Below are 26,080 nucleotides of genomic sequence, written 5' to 3' on the forward strand. Positions count from 1 at the left end.
AGATAATAAATGACTCATCAAACTCCCCCACACTTAAATCTTTGCTTGTCCTCAAGCAAAAGGCATAAACATGGTAGCACAAACAATTATATCAAATGACAATTCAATTAAAGCACATGTCTCCTCAAGGGCTTAAATCCCAAATGTACACTAATCACAAACTCAAGCATTTCTTGTAATTTTTATTCAACCCAATGATCAAGTTTCAAGTGAGTGTGTGTGTGAAGTCCAACCCTTTTCTTGCTCCTGTATAAGATAGGCATTATGAGGAAACATGGTCTAATCCTAGCACTAAACCAACCAAGAAAGATTCCTTCTATAATTCATATAAGAGAGATGGGAGTATTTGAGAATCTTTGTTCTTTGCCATTTGCACATTTAAGTTCTTTATTTAAGGAACAACATCTTCACGTAGGAAGTCGGAGGGCCTACCCCCTTCCCCAATCTAGATTCAATGGTATCCCTTAAAACATCATCTTCACGTAGGAAGCCGGAGGGCCTACCTCCTTCCCCAATCTAGATTCAATGATGCTTTTTTAAAGTTTTTCCTCAAGATAACAATCATCTTCACGTAGGAAGTCGGAGGGCCTACCTCCTTCCTCAATCTAGATTCAATGATGAGATCTTGGAATTTATTTGGCTTTTTGGCTTTTTATCAACTCCCTTATACTAACTTATACTACTGGCACTTTGAGAATCTTTAAAGGTTAATCCACCACTAAGATTAAAACGCGTTTCCTTAAAATACCTATTCATACATTTACTCAAGGGAAGCAACTTTGTGTTTTTCTCATTGGAGAATTTTATTCACTTTAAAACAAGATGTGGGTATATCAAGAAGACTTAAAACACAAGAGTTTGCTTTCATGTACAAGAATCAACCAAATAAGAGGAGACAATGAAAATTTTGTGTCATGATATTTTCAATAAAAATTAGCTACTTAACCATGCCTTTTACAATAAAACAAAACAAAAGAATAAAGTTCAAGGGAGTTTGGAAACACTATGACTACTGACACTTTATTAGGCTCCCCCCACACTTAGGAGAAGCATTGTCCTCAATGATGTAAAAGAAGAAGAAGAAAAAGAAGAAGATGACGAAGAAAGAAGAGAAGTAGAGTAAGAGTAGAGGAAGAGGAAAGCTCACAATTTTATTGAAGTCTAGAAGGTGGACCTTGGAGGTGAAGGTGTTGCATCATGTATCGGAACATTGGATTGTGTTATTCATTTATTTGATTGCCCCTTAGGACATCGTTTCTTAGCCCGATCATTTCAACACCTTGTCATTGTTGCTCGGTGAATATTCTTTGAACTTTGGTTTGCATCCATGCCCACCGTTCATCATTATAGTTTCCACCGGCTTTTTGTTCATGGTGCAAGTTTGCACCTACCTCCTCTTCATCACCACCATCATCACCATCATTGTGTACCTGTGGGTTAGTGCCAACATAAACAAAGTTTTCTACCACCTCTGGATTAGTAATGTCCGAATTAGGTAGAATAATCAAGCAATTAGCATTATTGACTCTCCACTCATATAGGTAATTGTGAGAAGGGCCATGGATTCTAAAAAAAAACATGGTAGTGAGGGTTTCTAAGTCTAGATAGTAGTTTCCCTCAATCCTATTTATCCCTTTGTTCACATTTACCGCCATTTTTTAACAATGAAAGTGATGATTACACTTACCACTATGTCATCTTTATATCCGGTTTCTTTTTAGCAATTGAAAAAGGATAATAAATCAAATAATAGCAAATGTTAACATGGTGGTTATAAAGCATAGCCCACAACAAAAATAGCTCAACATTCCTCATCATTCCTACCTCTTTTCTACCCCATATGGTGCAAGCAATAACCGTGTGAAGGTACCTAAGCACAGGGTTGTGAATTTATTCAACAGCCTAATCAAATGCTCATCTATTTCTAGTCTATCCAAAGCATTAACATTTGGGTACCTGCAAGGAGAGATAGTTCTAGAGATTAGAGAATTATACCTATTTCTTTGCTCGGAATCCTTGAATTGGATCCCATAATTGTGGGTTGTTGATTGCTTCTTGCTTGCACCTCTTCCGGAGGCTTCAATATCCTCACCTTTTGTTTTTGATGCCATTGACCTTAGCTTAGTTTGGGTGTGGGTGGATGATTGTTGGTGAAGTTTGGAGAGAATTATAGATGTTATTTGATATGGATACGGGAAAAAAAATAAAATAAAATAAATTTTTTTTTTTTTTTATTTTTTTTTTTTTCTGATGGGTTGGCACGGCCGTGCCAACTTTCTGGAAAAAGAGGGAAGATTTTTTTTTTTTTTTTTTTTTGGTCAATGGCTTCAAATTTCTTTCTCTTTTTCACATCATAGTTGGACAAATACCTACAAAACAAAATAAAAGCAATAAAACTCATGGGTTGCCTCCCATGAAGCGCTCTTTTAGAGTCATTAGCTTGACGATTAGAAGGTTTCTCTATCCAATACCCAATCTTTCCCAAAGGGATAGTGGCATCAACCTGAGATTCTCTCCCAAATCACACATAGTTTTTTCAATGGTTTCACTCTCAATCACACAAGGGGTGGAAAAACTCTCAATCACTATGAGGTTAGGCTTAACAAGCCTTTGTGGGACATGGATTTTGAGTTTATAAGGTGGTGAAACGATTGGCTTATCACTCTCTCCTATGACTTTCTCACCTTGTTGCTTTTCACTCTCTATCTCACCCTCAATTGTCTTAGTTTTCATAATGGGGTCCTCTAACTGCTTACCATCCCTAAGTTGAATAGCATTTATAAGGCCTTTGGGTTTGGCTTCAGTTTGACTTTGAAAGACATCGGGGATTTGAGAGGAAGTAGCTACTTTTTGGGCTACTTGAGAGATTTGAGTTTCTAGCATTCTAATGTGAGTAGCAATGGAGTCCACCTTAGATGTAAGCTTAACAAAAGAGTCATTCAAAGATCCAGTTTGATTTTTAAGTTCTTGAAATTGCTTGGATTGCTCCATAGCATGTTTTTCTAGTAAAATTTCCAAGCTGGATTTCTGAGAGACTCTTTCGTTGTTTGCACAAATGGGTGGTATTGTTTGTTGTCCAAAGGTATAAAAATTTTGCTCGGGACTTTTAGCAACACTACCTAGTTGGCATTCAACATCAGTATGGTCAAATATTCCACAAAATTCACAAGGTGGTGAGACAAGAGCAGGTGTGACGACACTTACAGTTAATTTATCAAATTTTTGAAGAAGTGTGTCCACCTTAGCAGATAGATGATCAAGGGTAGAAACCTGGCACATACCTTCCTCTTTTTTAGAGGGTGGAGGAGTACCTTCAGTGATAACTCTCTCACTTGTCCACTGATAGTGGTTGTATGCCATGTCCTCGATCAAATCATATGCTCCTGTGAAAGTTTTATTCATTAAAGCTCCACCTGCAGCTGCATCAACATTCATTTTTGTGGAAAACAAAAGACCATTATAAAAAGTGTGGATAATAAGCCAATTCTCAAAACCATGACGGGGGCAAAGCCTAAGCATTTTTTTGAAACGCTCCCACGCATCGTAAAGAGATTCACCATCTTTTTGAGTGAATTGTGTGATTTGACTTCTCAATTGAGCACTTTTACTATGGGGAAAGAATTGGGAGAGAAATGCCTTCCTCATTTGGTCCCATGAAATTATAGAACCAATTTTCAATGAATTAAACCAAGCACTAGCTCTATCCCTCAAAGAGAAAGGAAAGAGGTGCAGCCTTACGGCCTCTTGGTTTGCCTTCAAAGTTCCACTGAGTCTTAAAAAAGTTGAAACATGAAAATTCGGATCTTCAGTGGGTGATCCGAAAAATTGATTTTGCTGCACCAGGTAAATAAGTGCAGGCTTTATTTCAAATTTAATATCCTCCACCGTTGGGTACACAATAGCATCGTACGGCTCATCTGAAGATGTGATTGCATACTCTTTGAGAGCACGTTTCTCAGCCATATCGTTATTACTGTGTGCTTCTTTGAGCCATCCCTGAAATCAAAGCGGTTAAGGATAGAAAATAAAAAATAAAATAAAAAAATAAAATAAAATAAGGAGAAATAGAGGGAGAGAGATTTTATATATAAATATATATATATATATATTTTTATTTTTTATATTTTTATATTTTTATTTTTTATAGAGAGGGAGATAAATATATATATATATATGTATATAAAATAAGAGAAGGAAATAAAATATATTATAAATATATAAAAAAATAAAAAAATAAAAAGGTAAGAAAAAGGAAATAAAATATTTTATAAATATATATATATATATATATATATATATACTATTTTTTTTTATATAATTTTTTATTTTATTTTATTTTAGACTAACCACTATTAAAAAGTTAATCAAATTACAATAACTCCCCGGCAGCGGCACCAAAAACTTGATGAGATAAAACCGCAAGTGCACGGTCTTACCGAAGTAGTAAAATAAGAGTATCGTTCCGACAGGGAGTTATGAATTCAATTAACTTTTAATGATGATTAGATGAAGGTTTTATAAGGTAGAAATGTTTTGGGTTTTTCAATTAAAATTAAATAATAAATAAAAGATAAAAGCCTTGGAATTATTGGTTCATCCTAATGACAAGTCCTTCACAAACCAAACTATTAAACTTATAACTTTATGTTAGACCTAATTTCTCAAGACAGTTTCTCTTTTGTTCCTCTAGCAACCAAGCCTATTTCGCTGACTTGATTGTTATTAGTTCCCTTGAAGATCGAAACTATATGTCTCAAAGATTGCAAAGCCTATTTCGCTGACTTTGCAATCCTTGTCTAAATTCACTTGTTCGAATATCAAAGCTCCACTTTCGTTTTATGAATTGATATTTGAGATGATGGATAAACAATTATCAAACCCTCCACTTTCGTTTCCACAGTTTGATAATGGTTGATCCATGTTAAAGCGGTGAATTTAGATAAAGAATTAGGGTTACATAAGATTAAGGTTTAAAGCTTGGTTTGATTAGGATTATGTCATTAGACTTATCCAACAATCCCAAGACAAGAGAAGTCTACTCACTGACGTTCATCGTAGACAAGGAGAAGAAGAGAGAAAGCATAAAAGTAAATAACAAAGAAAGTAAAATGAACTTTTATTAGAAAGACAATTGTCACATATTGTATTCCAAGAAAAGATGAATATTTGTGATGGCTAGCTACTCTATTTATAGTACACAATTGACTTAAAATCTAAGCAAGTATATTCCAAGAATATTCCACGATAGATTGTGCACCAAAATAGAATAGCTCAGAATCCAAGCAAAAGCAGCAAAAGGTGTTCTGGAGGGTGGCACGGCCGTGCCAATCCTAGCACGGGCCGTGCCAAGCTTCTGACTTTGGGGGAGATATATTTTGTCTCCAAATCTTCGTATTTTCGTACCGAATCAACTCCAAATCCCTTTCTTTTGCTCCAAGACTCAATCAATCAAATATTCGTTCCTAATATATAACAATATGCAATTGTAGTAAAATAGTTCAAGAAAGGAAATAATATTAATATAAAATAAACCTAAATCTAAATAAAACTAAACTAAATAACATATTAAAATAGATAATAAATGACTCATCACATATTGTTGTTGTCGTTGTTGTTGAGTGAGTTGTTGTAGTTGTTGTTGAGTGAGTTGTTGTTGTTGAATCTTGATGTTGTCGTTTTTGTTGAGTGAGTTGTTGTAGTTGTTGTTGACTTAGTTGTTGTATTTGTTGATGAGTAAGTTGTTGTCGTTGTTGTTGAATCTTGTTGTTGTCGTCGTTGTTGGTTGAATTAGTAAGTGTTATTAAAGTTGAAGAAGTATGAACATTATTGTTGAATATATGTTGCTAATTATGTTATTTAATTAAGTTGTTAAATACAGTTGATGATTTATATATATCTATTATTATTGTTTGTGAATCTCACCCCTTCTGCTTGGATTAAATCTTTAAAGATATTTATGTTGAGGCTATGTGCCAGATTTATTTGAAGGATGTTTAATGTTGAAAATATTTCCGCTGCGATGAATTGATATGTTTTATTGAAACTATTATTTAATGAATAGCAACTTATCTTATTCAGGAATTTTTTTGAAAAGCAGTGTAACACTCCGTTTGTTGATTAACTCTGATTTTATTTAATAATTTTCAAGTTGGGAAAATGGGGTGTTACAGTGTACCTTTAATTAATGGGGTACATAATTATGTGAACGAAGTAAGCACTAGAGAAAAAATATATATTGATATATATTTTATTATTTGGAAATGATAAATTAAATAATTAATTTGATCATTATTAGAAAATGTTTTCTTAGTCCCTAAGTTTTGCTAAAAATATTTTGGAACGCAATATAGAATATTTTGGAATGCAATCTAAAATATTTTAGTACATGATCTGAAATATATTTTGATACTCAATAATATATTTTTGTACTGAATAATATATTTTGTACTCAATATGATATATTTTGAGACTCAATTTGAGATATTTTTGTACTAGATCTAATATGAGAATTACTTGCTCCCAAAGTTTCTCACTTATTAGTTATGAACTTTCTCTACATATAGAGAGCTCACACAGTGCTTTCAATACACCGAAATTCACAGTTGATGCTTCCTGTACTTTTCCTCTCTTCTCCCTCCTTCGACTTGTGTTGACAAGTCCTTCTCCTTTTTTCTACTCCTTTCTGTCCCTTCGGAATTAAAAGTGTTCTTAAGATCATAGTCCATCGTCGGTTTATTATCCTTTCGAAAATAAGAATGGTCTTAAGAGCATAGTCCCTTCAATTATTTATGTCTCTTTAGAATAAATAATATTTTAAGATCATGGTCCCTTTTTCGTTATAATAAAGATGATCTTAAATATATATTCTTCTTCAATTCTTGGAGAATTTGGATGTTAGAATGGTAGAAATATCATATATGAGTGGTCATAGTACCATAGTTGGAGAAGTTAAAACTAGAAGGGTAGTAACACCAGTGTCTCAACACCATAATAGAATGGTAACAATACCATATTGGTTTCAGTATTAAAGAGTGGTCTTAGTACCATATTAGAGGGTGTTATTTCTCGAACGATCATATACGGTGCAGTATTTAATCGAACAGGTGAACTGGGCTGTTTTATCTTGGAGGCACACGGTTGTTAGTCTACCTTGCACAATTTCGGGTAGTGCCGTGATTTGTCTTAAAGAAAGCGACCTGGTCGTGACTCAACCCAGTAGGACTTCAAGAATACTTAACATGGTAATATCTTCGGTGGTGATTTCGACTTTATTAAGAAGGTACGCTTATGAACTAGAAAAACAACAATTTACCACATTTTTTCATGGTAAATTCTTAAATACCTTAAAGTATACCCAACCCATATGCAAAATTTGCTCAATGTTCAATTTTATTTTGAAACAAATCAATCTAAACATATGATATGACAATGATTGATTGGTTGATTAGATGAGATACACATTCTACCAAACATAATTAGTCTATTGTCTTGTTAAAAATCCTAGCCACTCAACTACAGGTAGCACTTTGGCGACGTTGGGGTGTCAATGTCATGTGACATTGGCCATCCACAAAGTTACAAATATGTAAAAAGACAAAAAATCATGACTTTCTTCTCTCACTAACAATCATTTTTTGTTCTTTTGCACACTTATGACATCGTGGTTAGCCAATTCACATGACATTGACATCTCATTGTCACCAAAGTGCTACCCACTCAACTACAATACATTATCATAGAGTTTTCCTCATCTTTTTTTTTTTTCTTTCAAAAACAAGAAATGACAACTAAGCTTCATTTTATTATCTTTTTTATATTTTATATTTTTGTTATAAAAAACAACGAGTGAATATGCAAAAAATCCCCGTAACTTTTTGTCAAAAAACCCCTGATTTTTGCAAAACTTCAAAAACCCCCTGAAATTGTTAAACGTTAGTCAATTACCCCCCTCCGTCTGTTTTGGCTGTTACACCCTGTGACGTGGCAGTTAACTGCACACGTGGCACCTCCACGTGGACTGAAAGTTATGCCACGTCATAGGGAGGTAAATGACTCTTTTTATTTTTTTTTTTGGTTTAAAATCTATATGATTATAAAAATAGGCAAATACCCGCTCAACTTTAATACTTATGTACAAATACACCCCTCAACTTTAAAACTTATGTATCAACTATCCCTCTCAAATTTAACACTTACGTGCAAATACCCCTTCAAATTTAAAAATTATTTGCAAATTAAATTAAATATTATGTGCAAAGATTACTTCAAATATTTGAAGACTAATTTTAACAAAGTTTTTTCAAATATGAGACTTTTTTGTATAAAATTTGTCACAAAACAATAATTTTAAACTTTGCTAGAGAACTTAAATGAATGAAAGCTAAGGAACTCATGTCATGCCCTCCTGTTATTGAGATACTTTGATGAACAACCAACTGGGAAGATTCATTTCAAGAGTGTTGCGGGTATCACCAAGACTTTCCCTCTTGAAGCTTTTGCTGGTGGCCAATAATCATATCATATGAATTAATTAATGTTATGATAATCTGCCAAGCCTAAATAGATGTTTGGTATAAAATAAAAGAATAATAGTTTTCTTTCTATGTTTTATTTGGTGTAAATGGATTTAATTCATGCTATATATGATATAGTAAAGGGATTTAGTTTCAACTCAGTTTGCAAAAGTTTTAAATTCATTTTTGTTAAGAAGGAAAATTCTAAAGTAACTAAATTCCTAAGGGAAAACAAAGCACCAGCTTGGCTAAAGGATTACTACCGTTACTAAGTAAAAGAGGGGGGTACCCTTAGTGCTCAACCTTGTTTTTATTATATATCTAGTAGTTGAATTAATAAGCCTAGGGCCCATTACTGTGTTGACCTAGCTATATATTGTAACAGACTCTCTTGAACAGAGTATGAAATGAATTGCAGCTTTTATGTTTATTTTTCTTGCAACCATAGATCTAGTGTTATCTGTAGCGTATTCTATCATTGGTGCTTCCATTGATTTGAACTTCCCATGCCACCTAAACCTTCGATTCCAACTCCTAAGGACTTGGATGATGCCATCCAAGCCACCAACGACAACCTCCATTCCGCCATCCAAGCCACCCATCAGCACATGGATGACCGTTTCCAAGCCGCCGACGCTAACCTAGAGGCGAAACTCCATCAGATGCAGACACGGATGGAGAATCAAGATCACCTCCAAGCAACTCGACATGAATCGCTCAAATCCTACCTTGCTGACCTCCTCACACAACACCACCAACCGACCGTTTCCTCCAACACGGCCGCACCATCATCGGCGTTAACTTCTACGTCCCAATCACGACCCCAGCCCACCACTGTAAGTTCCACCAATATACCTTCTCCTTTCTCACTCCAGTACCTGTCTTCACCAGCACAATCACCACTTTCCACAAACACCCCTCTCACATCCTTGTCCACACCCATTTTTACTTCCTCTCACATGCCTATTTTTACCCAGACCACCAGATTACACACCCACTCTCCAAACACACAATTACACCAACAACCGTATCCGACTTACACTGAATTTCCACAACACTCCTACAACCAAATATACCAACAGCAACAACAAACACGACCTTTTCCAATCTTTCCTTCACAATTCTCACCATTTTCGTCTCATAACCCAAGCCCCCCTTCATTTCGCACACCCAAATTAGAACTTTCCATGTTTGATGGAACCGACCCCCTCGAATGGCTTTTTCAAGCGGAACAATTTTTTACGTTTTACCAAATTCCAGTAGAGAGTCGTTTACCCATGTCCTCTTTCTACATGAAGGGCGATGCTTTGTGTTGGTTTAAGTGGATGTACCAAAATCGCCAATTGTTCGATTGGACGACATTTACCAGAGCACTTGAATTACGTTTCGGCCCCTCTACCTACGCCAATCACCAAGCCGAACTATTCAAGCTTCGACAAAGTGGAAGTGTGTCCGAATACCAAGCACAGTTTGAGAAGCTTGGCAATCGTGTTGTTGGGTTGCCTGCTGAAGCCCTTCTCAATTGCTTCATTTCGGGACTGATACCGGACATCCGCAATGAGATGGCAATTCAACGACCTTCCTCCATTGCACAAGCAATAGGTCTTGCCAAACTAATCGAGGCCAAAATCAAAGATTCAAAACCCCGTTTCTCTAAACCGTTCACCCCCCCCCCCCCTCCAATTTTACACGACCCTCAACTACGGCTCTCTCCCATACTTCCGCACCCCAACCCACACAAAACCCTCCACCTTCCACTAATCCACCCAAACCACAAGCAGCAAATCCCACTAAACTACCTATCAAACGTTTCACCCAAACCCAACTACAAGAACGCCGAGCCCTTGGCCTTTGTTATAACTGTGACGAGAAGTTCATTCCCGGTCACAAATGCGCCGCCGACAAATTCCTATTACTCCTTATTGATGAGGATGATGATACTACGGAAATACCCGAGGAAACCGAACTAGAGGATGAAACTTCCTTGGAACAATCCAACACCTACTTTCAATTATCACCCCAAGCCCTCACCGGTCAAATTTCACCACAAACCCTCAAATTCCAAGCCCACATACAAGGCCTTCCCGTCATGGTCCTCGTTGACACCGGTAGTACCCACAACATTCTTCAACCACGCATAGCTGCACACTTACACCTCAAAACCGAACCCATTCGCAAATTCTCCGTTATGGTAGGAAATGGCTCTCACCTAGATTGTCAAGGCTTTAGCCCTCATGTTCCTATAAACCTCCAAACACACAAACTTTGACCTTCCCTTCTATCTCTTTCCCATACAAGGTGCAGATGTTGTTTTAGGAATGGCTTGGCTCCGCACTTTGGGACCTATTTTCGCTGATTTCTCCATACCCTCTATTTCCTTCCAACATAACAGTGAAATAATCACCTTGCAAGGCGACCCCAAAGCTCAACCCACTCAATCTACCTACACCCAAGTCTGCCATTTTCTCCACATGGATGCTGTTGCATCTCTTCACCTTCTCACCTTCGAAACAGTCCAAAAACCGTCATTCCCTGATTCATCACCACCTTCATCTACTCCCGAAGTTGACTCTCTCCTCTCAAAATTCCCAACGGTATTCCAGACTCCTCATGGTTTGCCCCCATCCCGAACCCATGATCATCACATCCCTCTACTCCCTCAAACCTCACCCGTTAACGTCAAACCTTACCGATACCCACACTCCCAAAAAGGCACAATGACATCAATTATCCAGGACATGTTAAAAGAAGGAACTATCATCCCTAGCACCAGCCCCTTCTCATCCCCCGTCTTACTTGTCCGAAAAAAAGATGGCACTTGGCGTTTTTGTGTGGACTATCGGGCCCTAAATGCTGTTACCGTCAAAGACCGCTTTCCCATTCCCACTATTGACGAACTACTTGATGAGTTAGGCACAGCATCTGTTTTTTCAAAGATAGATTTACGCTCCGGATATCATCAGATCAGAGTTGCACAGGAAGACACTCATAAAACTGCTTTTCGGACATTTGATGGGCATTATGAATTCCTGGTAATGCCCTTTGGGCTTTCTAACGCTCCCTCTACTTTCCAATCTGCTATGAATGATCTCTTACGACCACATTTGCGTCGTTTTGTGCTTGTTTTCTTTGATGATATTTTAATTTATAGCAAAAATATGACTGACCATTTAAATCATTTGCATATCATTCTGGAATTGCTGGCTACAAATCACTATGTCGCCAAACTTTCTAAGTGTGTGTTCGCAGTGCATACGGTTCATTATTTGGGTCATGTCATATCGGCAAATGGAGTGGCACCAGATCCGGAAAAGGTAGAAGCAATCACAGATTGGCCTGTTCTGCGCACAATTACAGCTTTACGAGGATTTTTGGGGCTAACAGGTTTTTACAGGCGGTTTGTCCGCAGTTACGCCACTCTTGCCTCACCACTCACAGATTTATTAAGGGGTACAAAATTTCAATGGAGTTTAGAAGCTGATCAAGCTTTTACAAATTTAAAACTACACATGACTACAATGCCGGTACTTCATCTTCTAGATTTCTCCAAAATCTTCGTGGTCGAAACCGACGCCTCCCAAGTAGCCATTGGAGCGGTTCTCTCACAAGATGGTCACCCTTTGGCTTTCTTCAGCAAAAAAATGAATCCCAAAATGCAGGCTGCCTCTGTGTATGTACGTGAAATGTACGCTGTTACAGAAGCAGTAAAGAAATGGCGTCAATATCTTATTGGGCAACAATTTCACATTTTCACAGATCAAAAGAGCCTCAAAAACTTGCTCCTTCAAAAAATTCAAACACCCGAGCAACAACAATGGGCTTCCAAACTGCAAGGGTTTAATTTTGAAATATACTACAAACCTGGCAAGACAAATCAGGCTGCAGATGCTTTAAGCAGAAAATTCTCAAATGACGAGCCTCTCCTTTTCGCGTTGACTTCTCCAGTGCCACAAATTCTAAGCAAGTTCAAGCAGTACTATAACCAACAAGGTCATGATCTGGTACATACCCTGCTGGCAACAAACACAGAGTCACAATTATACAAATTCACAAAAGGGTTACTATATTACAAGGATCGGTTATTTGTACCAAAATTCAAAGACTGGCGCCTTAAGCTATTGACCGAATATCACTCAACACCCTTAGCTGGACATTCAGGCGTCCAACCAACAGTATCCCGCCTTGCTGCCTCCTTCAACTGGCCTGGTCTGTACACTGATGTCAAAGAATTTGTTAGACTTTGTGTCACCTGCCAACAAAACAAATATCAAACACAGAAGAAAATGGGACTCCTTCAACCCCTACCTACACCATCTCAAGTCTGGGAGGAGCTCTCCATGGATTTCATCACCCATTTGCCCAACTCTTTTGGTCACACCGCCATATGGGTCATTTGCGACCGTCTTACTAAATATGTCCATTTCATAGCACTGCCAACAAAGTTCACCGCCTCAGACCTGGCTCACCGGTTCTCTGTTGAAATCTGCCGCTTACATGGCATTCCTAAGTCCATTGTATCGGACCGTGACCCTCTTTTCCTCAGTAACTTCTGGAAGGCACTTTTTAAAGCACAAGGAACTCAGTTGAAATACAGCACAGCTTATCATCCAGAATCGGATGGTCAAACAGAAGTTGTAAACAGAACTCTAGAATCTTACCTCCGGTGTTTTGTTAGTGAGCAACCCAGACACTGGTACAAGTTCCTGCATCTAGCAGAATTCTGGCACAACTCCACAGTGCATTCAGCAATCAAGATGGCTCCGTTTGAAGCCCTTTATGGTAGACAGCCACCAACCATTCCAGACTATGTTCCTGGTAACACCACCATCACAACCTTAGACGAATCATTGAAAAACAGACAGGAAATTCTCAACCGCCTCAAAGCAAATCTTCACAGCGCAAGGAAAAGCATGGAAAAACAAGCAAACAAAAAAAGACGCAATTTTACCTTCCAAATTGGAGATCAGGTGCTCCTCCGACTACAACCTTACCGGCAAACCACCGTCAACCGCCGCACCTCTCAGAAGTTATCCAAGTGTTTCTTTGGACCGTTCAAGATAACTGAACGCGTTGGATCTGTTGCATACCGCCTTGACCTTCCACCGGAATCTCGTATACACCCAGTGGTCCACATCTCCATGTTACGACCATACTACGGTGGCGAAGACCTTCCTCTTCCTCCACCAGATGACTCAACAACGGCACAGGTTCCAGAGGATGCAGGAGATGCACCCAAAAATAAGGATGAACAAGCCTCAATATTTCAGAAGAAGGAAGAAGAAAAGAAACTTTCAGATGACAAGGGAAAGTTGAAGTACACAAATGACAGAAACTCTTCACTTCAAACCCCTAAGTCTGCTTCAGATCTAAGCCCCAACACATCCTTACCGTTGGATACAACTATTGCCCTTTCTCCAAATAAATCCCAGCCACCCGTTCAAAACCCCACTATTGCACCACAGCTGTCTTCCAATAATTCTGATCCATCCACTTACACGTGCTCCAACAGTCCCCCTCTCCCCAAACCTGCTCACGCGACCGTTAAGATTAACCCACTCAAATCCGGACCATCCAAAATTCAGCTAGTGGATTCAACAACTTTGACCAAGCCACCAACCATTATCACCAATCAGAACCCACCACGTGGCGAGCCGAACCTTGAGGACAAGGTTCTCAATAACCAGGGGAGTATTGTTAAGAAGGAAAATTCTAAAGTAACTAAATTCCTAAGGAAAAACAAAGCACCAGCTTGGCTAAAGGATTACTACCGTTACTAAGTAAAAGAGGGGGGTACCCTTAGTGCTCAACCTTGTTTTTATTATATATCTAGTAGTTGAATTAATAAGCCTAGGGCCCATTACTGTGTTGACCTAGCTATATATTGTAACAGACTCTCTGGAACAGAGTATGAAATGAATTGCAGCTTTTATGTTTATTTTTCTTGCAACCATAGATCTAGTGTTATCTGTAGCGTATTCTATCAATTTTGCATAAAAGTTTATAATTGTATAAACCGTATTTCTTGAAATGAATGTTCCTAGTTGGTTGTTCATCAACAATCTATGAGTAACAGGAGAGCATGACATGAATTCCTTAGCTTTCACACCTTTAAGATCTCTAGCACATTTTGGAATTATTGATTTGTGACAAATTTTATGTTAAAAAGTCTCATATTTAAAAAATCTTTGTTAAAATTAGTCTTCAAATATTTGAAGTAATCTTTGCACATAATCTTTAATTCGATTTGTAAATAATTTTTAAATTTGAAAGGGGTATTTGCACGCAAGTGTTAAATTTAAGGAGGATAATTGATACATAAGTTTTAAAGTTGAGGGGGGTATTTGCACATAAGTATTAAAGTTGAGGGGGGTATTTGCCTATTTTTATAATCACATAGATTTTAAACAAAAAAATAAAGAAAAAAAAATTAAAAAGAGAGTCAATTACCCCGTTATGACGTAGCATAACTTTCAATCCACATGGAGGTGTCACGTGTACAGTTAACTGCCACGTCACAGGATGTAACAGCCAAAACAGACTGAGGGGGTAATTGATTAACGTTTAATAATTTTGGGAGATTTTTTTGAAGTTTTGCAAAAATCAAAAAGATTTTTTATAAAAGTTAAAATTTTAAGAGGGTTTTTGCCTATTCACTAAAAAAACACTAAAACCATCCTTTGTTGTTTTCTTTTTTATTTAATATTTTTCCTTCCTCATAAGAATGTAGAAGTTTCTTAGATTGCGAAGAGCCGTGCAAGTAGTATCTATCTATCACCCTATCTTTACATTCACGGTGTTAACACATTTCCATTCCGTCCGCATCATCATCAAATCAAATTCTATTAACAAACATTAATTAATAATCAAACCCAATTTCCTCATTCACACGGAACTTTCTCAAACATTTTACCTAACTAACTAGTACCTTCTCGTTCCTTCCTTTCTTTTTCTTCTTCTTTCTCTCTCTTCCTCATCTTTAATTCTCCACCGAACCTTCTAGAACCACATCAATAACTCAACAAAAATCTCTCTTTCTCTTCCTCATGGCTCCGTCGCCAGCTCCGGTGGAAAACAACGGCGAAACAACCACAACCACCGTTGCAACACCCACCCTTGAGTCTCAGAGATCTATTCCTACACCATTTCTGACAAAAACATATAACCTCGTCGATGATAAATCTATCGACGAGGTTATTTCGTGGAACGAAGATGGATCCACGTTTATTGTTTGGAACCCTACCGTCTTTGCTAGTAATTTGCTTCCTAAATATTTCAAACACAATAATTTCTCCAGCTTTGTTCGTCAACTCAATACTTATGTAAATTCAATTATCTCTTCTAGTATTATTTTCTTTTATGTTATGTTTTTTGTTTTTTGTTTTTGTTTGAATCTTAACTAATGTTTCAAACGAGTTGAAGCGACAAGGACCGAATATTAACTAGTTGATTTTTTTTGCAGGGATTTAGAAAAGTAGTACCTGACCGGTGGGAATTTTCAAATGAGTATTTTCGTAGAGGAGAAAAACGGCTTCTATGTGAGATTCAAAGGAGGAAGATCTGTTCTCCAACACCTTCACCGTCGTCTGTTTCTGTTTCTGCTTCTACAATAGCAGCAGAAACTACAACAGCGACGGTTGCAGTTCCTTCGCCGATGCCGTTGACAGTAATACCAACGGTGATGCAGATGATTTCACCGTCTAACTCCGGTGAAGAACAGGTGATATCATCGAGTTCTTCTCCAGCACGAGCACCAGCGGAGCTTCTCGACGAAAACGAGAGATTAAGGAAAGAGAACCATTTATTGAATAAAGAGCTTGCTGATATGAGATTGCTTTGTAATAATATATACTCTCTAATGTCAAATTTTGCAAACAATAACAGTCAAACAGACGGTGGTGCTCAAGGAAGTAGAGAATCCGGTATGACGGCGGTGAATCCGAAACCGCCGCTTGATTTGATGCCGGCGGTTGCAAACCGGAGCTCCGGCGAGGAAATGAATCCGAAGCTATTCGGTGTGGCGATTGGAGCAAAACGAGTAAGAGAAAACGGTTGTGAAAATGGGGAAAAAGAGGATGATACGCTGTTGCGGCTACATCAACCTGGTTCTACGGATGTGAAATCAGAACCGTTGGATTGTTCGGATGGTGGTAATGATCGAACAGCGTGGTTGAATCAGAGTCGTAGAAAGAATCAGAGTTTGAGTAAATGACACGTGGTGAATTTGTATTCAGATTTAGGTTAAATAGAGAAAATGATGGTGTAGGGAATCTGAGACCGTGTGCACGCGGAGATGCACGTGATAATGTTGTAGTCACGTGTGTCGTTTAACCGTATGGGACCAATACCCAGAAGTTTCTTATGGGAAGTCAGAAGAAAACGATACTGTTTTGTGTTGTCCCTTTTCTTTGTATTTTCAATATTTTATTTTTGGGTACTTTTTGGGATTAAAGTAGATGTGGACCGTAGATGTACCTTTGTTTTATTGTTTAGAATTATATTAATCCTATAATTAATTTTGCATCAAGATAAGATTCATAGTGATGTGAACTTAAACAAAAGTAAATATGATAATGCTTCTATGTTGAACAATTGATAGTGCATTGTTCTTTCTGAAAAGTTATTTTCCTTTATCGTTATTTTTTTTTTTGAAGGAATTTATCGTTATTATTGTTTTCAAACTCTTGATTAAGCTTATGTACATTATCAATGAGTGCAGGGGATGTGAGTTTTTTTTTAGTGTTAACTTAGAGCATCCACAATAATAATTCTTTAACATCGACTTTTTAAATGGATCTCACATGACACATCACTTATTTATAATTTTTTAATAAAATTACCTATTAAAGATTTAATGACTTCAATGTAATATACTAATAAGGACTCAAATGAAAAGTACTTAAATATGTCCCATAATCTTTACATCATTAAACAAAAATAATTTACCTATTACTGCTTTTTAAACATTCATGTCTGTAACTTGTAAGTATGAGAATTTACTTTTCCGTTGCTTCTATTTGTGGTTAGTGACAGTACTTTAAGGATGTCCATGCATGTCACTTCTAAGTGTGGGAATCTATTTTCCCTTGCTTCTTTATGGTGTTGGTGACAGTGCTCTGTAAGTATGGGAAATTTATTTTTTCCCTTGTATCCATGTGTGATAGGTGATCCTGTGATCCTGTCTGGTGTGGTATAGGGTGTTGAAACATCCCTCTCTGTAGGTTTGGAAATTTGGTTTCCTTGCCTCTATGTGTGGCAGGTACTCCTGTCTGTGGGAAGTTCTCTTTCTATTAGTAGCATAGGAATTTTTCCTCTACTCTTGAGAGAACTCGCCTCTCTCTAGTTCTGTGTGGGAATTCATTTTCCCTGAGTGTGGCATAGGAATTTAGTTTTCCTCTGCTCTATGTTGTGAAGGATGTCTAAACATTCAGTTTGTAAGGAACTCATGTTTCCTCTCTGTAGCATAGGAATTTATTTTTCCTTTGCTCTTGTGAGACTATGCTATTTATCTGACCCGCTGCTGGATGTCTCAGATCAAGTGTAATACCTCTACCAGCTGATGCTTCAGTATATAAGGAAGACTTCAAGACCTAATTGCTCATTCAAGTCGTCACTCTAAAAGTTTAGATTTTTAGGGTTTGAGTCTTCATGTATTCTGCTCTTGTATCGTTTGTGATGCAAGTTTAGAATCTACTGTGTGTTCTTTCTTGTATCGCCTGTGATACTTGTTCGAACTGTGTGTGAGTATTGATTACTCTTTGTGCTACACCGAAGTTGTGAAACAAGGTGTTAGTTGTTTCTGTTAGAAGGTAACTTCTATTTTTGTTTTGGTTTAGGTCTGATAAGTCACATGGGTTGTGACTGACCATTAGGATAGTGAGATGGGATCTCAGATCTAGGAGTTTCTAGGTTGAAGTCTATACGGGTAGGTTGTAACTGTAACGCCCACTTTCGTTTAATTATTTATTTAATCGAGTTTAGGCAATTATATTATATTTATATAATATATGTGTGAGTTTTGTTGATTTAATATGATTTAAGTTGATTTGAAAGATTTGATGTGTTTTGGTGATTTGATAAGATTATGAGACTTATTTTATTGTTAAATAAAATAAGATTTGAAAAGAAAATAAAAATATTTAGTTGAGGGTTGTTTTGAGATTTTAGATAGTTTTGGGGGAGAAAGTGAGATAAGATAAGATATTAGGAAGAAGTATATAAGAGATAGACCTAGTTTTTAGAAAACAATTGCACGTACGATCAAACTTTGGAAAAAGGAGGAAAAAGCCAAGAGAAGAGAGAACCACTAGGAGGGCTACGATTTCTTCAATACAAGGTAAGGGTGAGACTAATAATTCAGTAATATTGATTGTTGTAATTCTGATGAATAATTGACAAAGTTAGGATTGATTTAGAAAAGTTTTGAAATTAGGTCAAAACCCTAAAATTGATGATCAAACAGTAAAAGTTGTTTAGATTGATGTAGAAACCGTCCTATAACCTTAGAATATGTTTAGGATGAATTCTAGATGTGAAATTAAGCTTAGAACCATGTTAGATGATGATAATCGTGTGAAAACTGCATTCTGCCCGAGCCAAAGTTCATCGCTCGCCATAGCGAGCAATGATCCTCGCCTCGCGAGTGATGAATGTTCATCGCTCGCCACGCGAGCCCTTTCCCTTCGCCTCGCGAGTTACCAGACGTAGCTCGCCACAGCGAGCGACCCTACTCGCCATAGCGAGCTTGACCAGAGAGCATGTCATTTTCTGAGTTTTTGACTTTTGAGTTGAATCTTAGATGCCTTTGAGTACCTTTAGGTGCCTACTATTGATTACTGAATGATTTAGAACGAGATTGAACCTGGAACAACCTTAGTTGAGATTCTGGCTTGTACTCGCCATGGCGAGCAGATGCTCCCGCCTCGCGAGCACTTCCAAAACTGAGTGCTTTTGAGGATTGTGAGACTTGAGCTGCTTGGTTTGGTTAGGAAAGGAACTTTAGGTACTAATATAACCTATTAAAGATAATGACTGTGAACTGTGAAGTTTTTATGAACTGTTAAGAGATTATGAAATGAAATATGGATTGATTGCCTTTACTTGAATTATTGTTGAATGATCAAGAAATTGTTGAGAATGATTTGTTATTAAACCTGTTGTGATTTGATTATGCTGCAAATGTTATTTAACTAAGTTGCATGTCTATAAATAAGCTGATGATGAACTCCAAATTATTGGATGTATATGTGATAAGTTGATTAAGATGTTTTGTTGTTAGAGTCCATGCATTAGCATTCATTGAGCTTTGTCCTCACCACGATTAGGAGCTTTGTCCTCCGCACGTTTAGGAGCTTTGTCCTCCGCACGATGAAAGTATATTAATACTTATGATGACGATTGGTACCACATGCATATAAGTGTCTAAGTTGCATAGTCGCATTTGTCAAGTTTAATGATGTATATGTTATTGATTATGATTGAAGTTGTGATTACTTGATAATTGTTTATCAAAGATGCTATGTTGTTTAAGACTGATTATGATGTCAATTTATGATTTCGAATTACATTGATTAATGTTATTGTGTTATGAAATCTCACCCCTTCTGCTTGAAAATGTTGCTCTTCGTATGAGTAACTTGCAGGTGATTGTGCTTAAGTTTGCAGTTGCTGTCGTGAGTGGCCCTTCCTCACTGAGTCGTCTAGGTCGCTCTCATACGTAACGGGATGGGGTGTTTGTTATGCATGCTTCATTCTTTTACGTGTTCATTTATGATATTAGACTGAATATTTATGAGATGTTTTAACGAGGCCTGCGTGCCAAGACTTGATGATGATTAGAATTTATTTCCGCTGCCATTTGGTTGACGAAAGATAAATTATTATTTATCTATGTTTTGAACATTTTAAGAATGTGATATCCCGTTAATTGTTGTTTACTCTGATAATTGTTTAAGAAATTTTTATATTGGGAAAACGGGGTGTTACAGTAACGCCCTCTTTGAATTATTTAATTATTTAATTGAGTCTAGAATTTATTAAGATGAGTTTATATTATATTTATATGATACGTGTGATTTTAGATGATTTTTACGATCGATGTGATTTTATGTGAGTTTATGAGGAGTTGTGACTTATTTTATTGTTTAATAAAATAAGATTTGAGAATAAAATAAGAATATTGAGTTGAGGGGTTGTTTTGAGATTTTAGAGAGTTTTGGGGGAGAAAGAGGAATAAGATAAAGTAGATAGAGGAGATATAAATATGAGAGACCTAGTTTAGAAAAACAGTACATATGATCAGCTTTTGGAGAAAAGGGAGAAAAGGCCAAGAGAAGAGCAAGAGACCTAGAGTGCTGCGGTTTTTTATTCTAAGGTAAGGGTGAGACTAGCATTCAATTCATATGATTGTATTCAACAAGTGTAGGATTGAATTAGAGAAGTTGGAAAACTAGGGTTAATGAGAGAAATTGAGGATTAATGGATGAAAAGTTGTTAGATTGATGTAGAAACTGTTTACAGACCTTAGAAAAGTCATAAGATGATTACAGGAATCAATTTTAGGCTTAAAACCATGAGAAATAGTGAATTTTCGTGAAAACTGCACTTCTGCCCGAGCCTACATTCATCGCTCGCCTCCCGAGCTATGATACTCCCCATAGCGAGTGATAAACTTCATCGCTCGCCTCACGAGCAAGTATTTCCCACCTTGCGAGTTGCACCTTGCAGCTCCCCATAGCGAGCAGATTCACTCGCCTAGCGAGTGTGACCAGAGAGGCATCATGATTTCGTAATTTTAACTTTTAAGTTGAACCTTAGATGTTTTTGAGTGCCTAAACATGTATAATGATGATTAGGAAAGATTATAGATTGAGATTGAACCTGGAATAGTTTAAGAATGGATTTTTCGGAATTACACATGAACTCGCCATGGCGAGTAGAGGCCCTCGCCTCGCGAGCTAACCAGTTACAGAATGCCTTGTTTATGTTAAATGTGATCTTTGTCGCACGAGTTGATGTGAGTTGATCTTGGAGATTAGAAACTAAGTTGTTTATCTTGCTGTTGTTGTTTCAGTAAGCCTGAATTATGTTTGATGTATATGATGATGATGACTTGCATTCGATATTGTTATATCATCATGATTTGCATACTGCCTATGTTGTTGTTTGTTATTTAACTAAGCTGCATGAGTCGGTCTAAGTTGATTAAGATGATGATGTTCCAAATTATTGGATATATTTAAGAGGTTGTTGCTTATAAGAAGTTAAGTTGTTGTGTCTATGCATTAGCATTCATTGTTGGGGGTTTGATGCCCTGGAGCCTTTGCTCACCACGTTGGGGGCTTGATGCCCTGGAGCTTTAGCTCAACTATGTTGGGGGCTTGATGCCCTGGAAGTATATTAATACTTATTACGTTGAGGGCTTGATGCCCTAGATTGGTACCACATGCATATAAGAGGTCTAAGTTGCACAGTTGCATTTGTCGAGTCATAGATGTTAAGTTGTCAAGTTGTTGAAGTTGTGATTCTTTATATGAACTATGAATGAAGTGATAAATGATATATTATTATCTATGATGAATATTAAGATGTTTTCATGTTGTTAAATATAATTGTTGAATTATATGTTTAATATTATTGTTTTGTGAAATCTCACCCCTTCTGCTTGGAAATGTTGCTCTTCGTTTGAGTAACTTGCAGGTGATCGAGAGTACTTGTTGTTGCTTGCCGTCGTGAGTGGTTATCCCTCACTGTGTCTTTTAGGTGCTCTGATACGTAACGGGATGAATTTAAATGATTAAGTAGTTTAACTGAATAATTATAAGATGTTTTGATGAGGCCTACGTGCCAAGACTTATTTATGTTGATGAATTTAATTCGCTGCAATGTTTCGGAATTGATTTATGTTGAAGGATAATTAGTTAATTATCTTATTTATGATTTTATGAAGTGTAGCATTCCGTTTATGTGATGAATACTCTGATATATGTTTGAAATTTTTATGTTGGGAAAACGGGGTGTTACAATTGGTATCAGAGCAGGTCGGTCCGTCCGGCCAATTAGATGAATCGTGTCGAGTTTAGTAACAGTTGTAATACTGTCTTATGTTGTTGTTGCTTGTTGTGTAGAAAATTAAGAATGGCTGGAAGAAACGATGTTGTGATTGCTGCTGCACTAGAAGCTGTAGCTCAAGCTGTGGGACATCAGCCTGCTGCAAATGCTGGTGCTAATGCTGAAGTGAGGATGCTGGAGACTTTTCTGAGGAATCATCCTCCTACTTTCAAGGGTAGATATGACCCTGATGGAGCTCAGACGTGGCTCAAGGAGATTGAGAGAGTGTTTCGAGTTATGCAGTGTACTGAGGGTCAGAAGGTGCGTTTTGGAACACATATGCTAGCTGAGGAAGCTGATGATTGGTGGGTGAGTCTTCTACCTACCTTAGAGTAAGATGGTGCTGTGGTTACTTGGGCTGTGTTCAGGAGAGAGTTCCTAGACAGATACTTTCCGGAAGATGTTCGCGGGAAGAAAGAGATTGAGTTCCTTGAGCTGAAACAAGGAAACATGTCAGTGACAGAGTATGCTGCCTGTAATGCCCTATTTTAATATTTAATTATTTTATTGAGTTTAGAGTCTATTTTTATGACTTATGTGATTTATATGATTTTTGTGAGGTGTTGTTGATTTATTAAGAGGCTTATTTTATTATTTAATAGAATAAGATTTGAAAATAAAATAAGATTAAGTTGTGGGGGCTGTTTTGGAAACTAGAAGAGTTTAGTGGAATAACTGGAAATATATGTTATTTGGTGAAGAAATATTATGTTATTTGTTGTAGAAATATATGTTATTTGTTGTAGAATATATGTTATTTGGTGAAGAAATATTATGTTATTTGTTGTAGAAATATTATGTTATTTGCTATAGAAATATTATATATATATATATATATATATATATTAGAATAGAATATTGAGATTTTGGGGGGCAGATTTGGATATAAGAGAAAAATAAGTAGGTTAAGGATTTTTATAAAAGGGGAGAGCTAGAATGTTTTGCAACACAATCTGAAATATTTTGGTAGACAATCTAATATATTTTAGTGCATGCTTTGAAATATATTTTGATACTCAATAATATATTTATGTACTGAATAATATATTTTTGTACTTAATATAATATATTTTGATACTCAATTGAGATATTTAAGTATTAGATTTAATAGGTGCATTACTTGTTTCCAAAGTTTCTCACTTATTAGTTGTAAACTATACAGTGCATTCTACACCCTTTTGACAAGTCTTTCTTCTTTTTCTACTCCCTTCTGTCCCTTCGGAATTAAGAGTGTTCTTAAGACCATAACCCCTCGTCTGTTTAATGTCCTTTTAGATAAGAGAAAGCGGTAGAGTCCTTCGTCGATCAATCCAAGGTAAGGGTGGGACTAGCCTTCAATAATTCTAAGTGTTTTAATTCTGAAAATTGTATTTAAGATGTTGTAGGTTTAGTTTGAGAATTTGGGAATTATGGTTAAAAATGATAAATTGTTGATTATATGATTGAAACCTTGGGTAATCTTAACCTTAGAGCTTGAAGTGAACTTTTATGAAAAATGTGATTTTTGTAAAATAATATTTTGGGTCATCTTTTATGTGGTTTTGAGTGCCTTAACATGTATAGAAATGGTTAGACAAGTTTTTGGAGTGAAAAATGGGTTTTTCCCGAGTTGCTCTCTGACAGCATGTCCTATTTCATATTCTTGCATCTTTTTCACACGTTTCTGTTTTGAATTGTCCTTTGGTGTAAACATGAAAGTTGTAGATAATTGAGTTAGCTTTCCAGTGGCTTTGGTTTGACGTGAAAATGATTTTTGGTTCTTAAGATATGATGAAAATACTCCAAGCAGGTCTTAGTGAAATTTTATGAAAATTCAGCATAACCGTTTCTAAGTTAATCCAAAACTCATGGAATAATTCCAAACCTCAAAACTAGAAGTACTAGGAGTTTAATTAAGGGGTTTAAGAGTATTTAACATGTGTTGTGATGGATCTAATTTGGTTGGACGTGAATATCTTTATTGAATAATTTGAGATACATATATTATGTGAATATTGTATGATATAGAAATAATGTTGTTTATGATTGATGATTTATTATGTATATGTTGATGAATATGATTTGATGTTGATGGTAATGTAATATATTTGTATATGCATTATGTGAATTATATAAGATGTTTAAGTTGTTGTTGATTATCATTTGATATTGTTATATCTTGAGATGTTTACGTGCTGCATATGTTGCTGTTGTTGGTTATGTGAAATATTTATATGCCTTGTGTGGAAAATGTATGATGTTTAAGTTGTTGATGCCTCTCATTAATATTGTTATGTTGTGAATTGCTTGTGTTGTTTCTGTTGCTGTTGAATATTGATCAAGTTGCAGGTGTCGGTGTAACGCCCACTTTCGTTTAATAGTTATTTAATCGAGTTTAAGTGATTATATTATATTTATATAATATATGTATGATTTTGATATGTTTTGATAAATTGTGGTGATTTTGGTGATTTGATTGATGACGTGTTAGGTTATGAGTTTTGGAGGAATTGATAAGATTATAGAATTTATTTTATTGTTAAATAAGATAAAGATTTGAAAAATATTTAGTTGAGGGCTGTTTTGATATTTTAGATAGCTTTGGGGGAGAAAGTGAGATAAGATAAGTTATTAGAAAGAGGTATAAATAGGAGATGACCTAATATTTTAGAAACTCATTGTACGTGAAAACTTTTGGAAAAGGGAGAAAAAGCCAAGTCTAGAGGAACCAAGGTAGAGTGCTGCGATTTCTTCATAACCAGGTAAGGGTGAGACTAGTAATTCAATAGCATTGATTGTTGTAATTCTGATGATTAATTGACAAAGTTAGGATTGATTTAGAAAAGTTTTGGAATTAGGTTAAAACCCTAAAAATTGATGATCAAACGGTAAAACTTGTTTAGATTGATGTTGAAACCGTCCTTTAACCTTAGAATATGTTTAGGATGAATTCTGGAATCAAAATTAGGCTTTGAACCATGTTGTGTGTTGGATTTTTGAGAAAAACCCTAGTCTGCCCGTGCTTCTGTTCATCGCTCGCCACGGCGAGTGATGATCCTCGCCTCGCGAGTGATGAACTTCATCGCTCGCCACGCGAGCCCCTTTCCTTCGCCTCGCGAGTTGTTTGGTTCAACTCGCCATGGCGAGCAACCTTCCTCGCCTCGCGAGCTTAGGCAGAGTGCATGTCATATTTCGTGTTTCGACCTTTTTAGTTGAATCTTGTATGCCTTTGAGTACCTGAACTTACCTAGTATTGATTAGGAATGAATGTAGGATCAGAGGGAACCCAGAACAAGCTTAGTTTGTGAGTTGAGTGGTGCTCGCCATGGCGAGTAAGTACTCTCGCCTCGCGAGTACAACCAGGATGAACTTGATTATGTGTTTGTGCGATCTGTGTCGCACTTTTTAGTCCAGAGTGAACCCCTAATTGGTAATGAAACCTTATGATAACGTTTAATGCAGTCTGTAAAGCTATTGAGTTA

The 26,080-nt window shown here is 36.6% G+C and overlaps 1 protein-coding gene and 1 non-coding gene across 2 annotated transcripts; both read left to right on the top strand.

Moving 5' to 3' along the window:
• The first annotated feature begins 3,490 nt into the window (after positions 1 to 3,490).
• On the top strand, positions 3,491 to 3,597 carry LOC120576263 (small nucleolar RNA R71). Its single transcript, XR_005642340.1, has one exon. It is a non-coding gene; the product is annotated as a small nucleolar RNA R71 (small nucleolar RNA).
• An 11,676-nt stretch (positions 3,598 to 15,273) lies between these two features.
• Positions 15,274 to 17,102, top strand: LOC25479685 (heat stress transcription factor B-2b). The gene is made up of 2 exons (XM_013587879.3): positions 15,274 to 15,832; positions 15,973 to 17,102. The coding sequence occupies exons 1-2, from the start codon at positions 15,557 to 15,559 to the stop codon at positions 16,720 to 16,722; spliced, it is 1,026 nt and encodes a 341-aa protein (XP_013443333.1). The 5' UTR covers positions 15,274 to 15,556; the 3' UTR covers positions 16,723 to 17,102.
• The last annotated feature ends 8,978 nt before the right edge of the window (positions 17,103 to 26,080 follow it).

The sequence above is a fragment of the Medicago truncatula genome, chromosome 6 (assembly GCF_003473485.1).
Source record: "Medicago truncatula cultivar Jemalong A17 chromosome 6, MtrunA17r5.0-ANR, whole genome shotgun sequence".
Classification (NCBI taxonomy): domain Eukaryota; kingdom Viridiplantae; phylum Streptophyta; class Magnoliopsida; order Fabales; family Fabaceae; genus Medicago; species Medicago truncatula.

Coding starts and splice junctions, on each gene's coding strand:
- LOC25479685 (XM_013587879.3), top strand. CDS start 15,557: ATGGCTCCGTCGCCAGCTCCGGTGGAAAACAACGGCGAAACAACCACA. Junction 15,833..15,972: donor TTCGTCAACTCAATACTTAT/GTAAATTCAATT, acceptor TTTTTTTTGCAG/GGATTTAGAAAAGTAGTACC.